Here is a 5223-nt window from a genome sequence, read left to right on the forward strand (position 1 = left end):
ATAATAATTAATTTTGGATTAAAATTTAATTAAATGTCAAATAATATTAATGGATCCTAAATAATTAAACAAATATTTAAAATATTAATGTACTTCTAAGATCACATTAAAAAATAATCACTAACTTTCTCTTTATAATTAATTAATTATTTATTTATTTATTTATAATTAATCAAACGCATATGCATGTGTGTATCGGTCTACTTGTTCTAATAAAATTTTGGTTATAAATCAGAAAAAGAGCAACCATGTCCTTCGACAAGGCCACCACACCGCACTCACCTCCACTCTGTCTCTCTTTCTCTTTCGGATTAGATTAGGATTTGTTTCGAGTTGTGCTCTGATTTATTATCGCTAATGTATTCGGAGCTTGAGCCTTGGTTTTAATTCGTTCTCTGTGATCGGAGTGTGGCGTGCTCTTTCTTCGCGTTTTGCTGAGCTCTGAGTTTGTGTTCGATGCACCAGAACTGGACTTCTTTAGTGAATGTGGAGATGCCAGTAGATATAATATTCACGAAGTTATTAGAAAAGGAAGTTATGGAGTGGTTTGCTCAGCAATTGATACTTCTACTGGAGGGAGAGTGGCTATCAAGAAGATAAATGGCATCTTTGAGCACATATCTGATGCTGTTAGCATCCTTCGTGAGATCAATGTTTTAAATTGTGTAGCGTTGGTTCATAACGTTTTTATCTTGTCATTGCATAGCGTAAATAGCGAAGCGCATAACGTGTAATCTCAAGTCAATTTTTAAAATTTTGAAAAACAAAATATAATAATATACTACAAGAAAACATGGCTTCAAAAACGGATTTTTAAAACGAAAATAAAATCTGTTTTAGATTTTTATAAATCGGAGACAGATTTGATACGGAATTATTAATCCGTTTCATTTTAGTAAATTATAATTTTTTTTAAAAAAAATAAGACAAAATTTAAAACAAATTTGAAACAAAATTACATATAAATTTTTAGAAACAAAAATAAATAAGAATTATAAACAGAATTTGAGACGGTATAATTTATGTGACAAATTTTGTTTATAAATTAATTAAAATTTAAAACAGAAATAAATTCTGTTTCAAATTTATATAAATCAGATAGACAGATTCTCTACAAAATCATTAAGTTATTTAACTTTAATAAAATATAATATTTGAAAAGAAATTTAAAATAAATTTGATACGAAATTACATATAAATTTTATAAACAAAAAATAAATATGGATTATAAACGGAATTTGAGACCATAAAATCTTTGTTACAAATTTTGTTTAAATATTAATGAAAATTAAAACGGAAATAAAATCTGTTTTAGATTTATATAAATCAGAGACAGATTTGATACAGAATTGTAAATCTGTTCATTTTGATAAAATATAATATATGAAAAAACTTTAAACATAATTTAAACCAAATTTAATATGAAATTACATATAACTTTTTATAAACAAAAATAAATATGAATTATGTTTTCTAACTCTTCCTCCTTGCCTTAATTTGTCTTTGGTTTTAGTAGAATAGGTATGCATTCTTCTTCCCCCGTCTCTGATTTTTTTTTTCTCGTTCCTGTTGGGCCCATCTCATGCGGCTGCAAGGTTGGCCGCAGCTGCGAGGTCGGCAGCGACCGTGAGGTCGGTCGCGGCTACTAGAGGTTGACTGTTGTCGCTTCTCATGGCCACAAGGTTCGCGACCGCTTCAATCGACCCCCTCATGCAACCGAGAGGTTGTGCATCCTACAGTCCCTGGATGTCGCTTACTACTAATATGTGATAACTAGCATTTTGATTCATTATTTTCCCCTATATTTTAATGTTTTAATCCACTCATATGGTTAATTGTTCATTCTTATCATGTTTATTAAGTTTGATGCATATTATGAGTTTTGTTATAATTCTTGTTATTTTTATGGATTTCTACTTATAATTGTACACTTTTTTTTTTTGTAGGGATTGAACTCAAGTTGGACCAAATTAAACCTAAAGACTTGAGTCAAGGAGAAGTCTAATATAGAGAAATATGAGCCATTGGATCAAATATGAAGTAAAATAATCAAAGGACTCCGATCTAATTAATTCTAGTCGTTCATTGAGATCTGGTTGATTTTGGTCGATCTGTGTAGATTTGGGATTTTCCGAGCCGTTCACTATGATCTAGCCATCTTGATCATTCAACTAGTTATAGCCGATCCTGACCGTTCAATCAGATTTGATCTCATCCATTCACCTAGATCCGGGCCAATCCTGACCGTCCGATCATATCTGGGAAAATAAGAGTGGATGAAGCACAGTTTGTTCATCTATTCTCTGCTTCCTCACGCGATCGTTGCCGGGACGCCGCCCCTTCTCATCGAACTCCACCTTCAATCGGCCGGCGAGTTCATCTACCACTCCACCTCCGGCCGATCGATCCTCTCCATCTCGCCCATCTGCATCCCGTCACCCTCCTCCATCCCGGCCTCATCTTCTTACCGACGCGAACGCTGCCCAATGCTAACTCCACCACCACCGGCACACCAAGGAAAGGGGTTTTCTCCCTCTGGTCATCCCCATCGCGCATCTCCTTCCTCTTCTCATCTTCCTTCCACGATAAGCCTTCAAGCTTCCAACAGCAGCTCCACCACATCTCTTCCATATCCGCTCTTCGATCTATGAGTTCTTGGGCTTTCCCAGCTTCGTATTCGATCCGGACAGCTATCTTCTTCATCCATCTTCGATCCAGTAGCCTTCTCTTCTTCGCCAAGTCTGCAGCAATTCCCTTCACCACCAGACAGCTTCATATGCACCTCACAGAAATTGGGTTGTTTCTTTTATCATGGATGTGTGTTGATGTTTTTTATTGAATTCTTGTATCAAACTTGATCTTCTTTAATTAGATTGAAGCACTTGATTTTAATTGTTTCATGCACACAACTTGTTTGATGAAATGTTCTAATCTTCTAATTCCTGCATGTAACGTGTTCGGTAAAATGCCTCTTTCAATAGTTTGGTTCAATTTGACGCATCTTAGTTTGCTTAACTCTTGCTTTGTATTGATCTTTCAATTGTTAAGTTTGATGTCTTCATTTAAATGCAATTAGGTTAAGTTAGTGTCTTCATTTAAATGCAGTTAGTTTTATGTCTTCATTTCTATGTTTAGTGTGTATTGTATTTTAAGTTGTTACATATTGTTTCCTTATAGCCATAATATTCTAACTAATTTGTAGATGAGAATGAGGTTATCTGGAGGCAATCAAGTTATCCAAGAATGATCCGTAATTATTTAATGAGGTCATTCTACTTTTCCATATTCTATTATGACTTATATTTCACTCGTTAGTATCATGCAGGATACCAAGAGCAAATGTTGCATTAGCCACAACAACCAAGAGCAAATGTTGCATTCGAAACCATCTTTTAATCTTTTGGTAGGTACTATTTACTTACTATCTGCTATAGTCTTGTTTATTAATATTACAGGATTATTTCTTAGCAATATTTATAGTTTGTGTGGTATTGTGTTTGTGGATATTAAGATTTTTTAGTTTATGATTTAATTTAATTAATGTGCAGTAAGAAGACCGGCGAGTATTTTCTATTGTCTTGTATTTGATTTTGTTATATGTACTTAGAGATTCTAAGTTTAAGATTCAAATTCGAAGAAAATCCTACTTAAGTATTTGTTCACATTGACCTAATTTTTATGGTTTTGTTATGCCTATTGTTTCAGAGTCAAAAGAGTCTTCATGACTTGTTGATTCTTTAGCATTGACAACTAACTATGGACTAATTAGTGGATGAACATTGATATTGACTATGACTTTTGTACCATTTCAATTTATTTGTATTAAAAATTCTGATATTGTAAGACTTACTCGTTTCATGTTTTGATTTGTTAGATTGTCTCAACAAAATTGGTTGGTTCGTTAATTTGTACAAGCGAAGCAATTTCTCTCATGGAGTTCGAAGACAGGGAGGGTCGTGATAGACAATGTAATATAAAAATTAGATTACTTATGGTAAGATTTAAAATTTTGTATAGTTGTTTATAGTTTGATTATTGGTCAAATTTATTTGGATAATGTAAATATTTATTTATTTTAATGTTAATTGTATGATACATTTGGAATTAGAAATTATTTCTTTTTAATAATTTTAATTTATTTGAAATGAAGACTTGTTTTAATATATTGATGAGAAATATAATAATATTTAGTGATAAATTTAAAAATAAAATTATACACAGACTTATAAATAGAATTGTAAATAGATTTATAAACAAGATTACTAACTAATTTAAAACAAAATTAGAGACAGAATTTACATTTAAAATTAATTTTATTTTGTTAACTTAAAAACAAATTTATAAACAATTTTTTTTATCCGTTTCTAAAATTAGAGACGGAATATTTTCGTCTCAAAATTAGCTACGGGGCTTTCACTAACGGATTTTTGAGACGAAATATTTCGTCTCAAACTTTCTTTAGAGACGGAAAAAGGACTATCAGAGACAGATTTTTTCGTCTCTAAAGCTCCGTTTTCTTGTAGTATATATAAGTAAAATAAAAAATAACATAACCTAAAATTAATCATAATAATTCATTATATGTCAAAATATCCAAGAAGATCAATTTAAAAAGTCTTATAATTAAACTAACATAACTTAAAAATAATCAGTATCATTCGACTCTATATCATTGTCATCATCAATAGTGTTTATGGTTGAAAATTTTTCACTATCAAAAGTTGTTGGAATTATTCTACCATAATTTTTAGTAGCAAGATGATTATCTTCCACATTGACAAGACTCAACCGTACTTGTTTGTCTTTGCTTCCATCTATTATATAAGAGATACGACATTTAAGAATCAATGATAGGTGAAGTAGATATAACTAAATAATTTGCATATGCTTACTTGAATTTTCAACAACTTTTTTTTTGAATTCGTAGGAGGAACTTGAATTATATCCACAACATCTTCAACTCGCTTATCTGAGTCGAAAAGATTTTCAATGATAGCCGACGACACACTCACAATAAGATCACTTTCAAATAATTCATCATCTTCAATCCATTTAATAGTTACGGGGAGGACATGACTTTCTTTCTCAGTTATCAATTCATCATCCGAGTCAATTTCATCAACTACAATGGGATCAATCTTGTCTCTCCTCCTAATGTTTCGCTCCCTAAGCTTGAAGTGATATTTTACAAACACCAACGCATTCAACTTCGCATGTTCAAGC

At 31.6% G+C, this 5223-nt stretch overlaps 1 protein-coding gene across 1 annotated transcript; it reads left to right on the forward strand.

Annotated features, from left to right (window-relative positions):
• Positions 1-1523: 1523 nt before the first annotated feature.
• Positions 1524-4128, forward strand: LOC122055168. The gene is made up of 4 exons (XM_042616551.1): positions 1524-1631; positions 2228-2796; positions 3326-3403; positions 3875-4128. Coding segments are annotated over exons 1-4 (756 nt in total). The 3' UTR covers positions 3876-4128.
• Positions 4129-5223: the final 1095 nt, after the last annotated feature.

This window comes from Zingiber officinale, chromosome 3B (genome assembly GCF_018446385.1).
Source record: "Zingiber officinale cultivar Zhangliang chromosome 3B, Zo_v1.1, whole genome shotgun sequence".
NCBI lineage: Eukaryota > Viridiplantae > Streptophyta > Magnoliopsida > Zingiberales > Zingiberaceae > Zingiber > Zingiber officinale.

Bases quoted from the DNA above. Each gene is read 5' to 3' on its own strand.
- LOC122055168 (XM_042616551.1), top strand. From the start codon at position 1,524: ATGCATTCTTCTTCCCCCGTCTCTGATTTTTTTTTTCTCGTTCCTGTT. The intron at 1,632-2,227 runs GTCGGTCGCGGC...CCATTCACCTAG, and splicing joins AGGTCGGCAGCGACCGTGAG to ATCCGGGCCAATCCTGACCG. The intron at 2,797-3,325 runs GTTGTTTCTTTT...AGTATCATGCAG, and splicing joins ATGCACCTCACAGAAATTGG to GATACCAAGAGCAAATGTTG.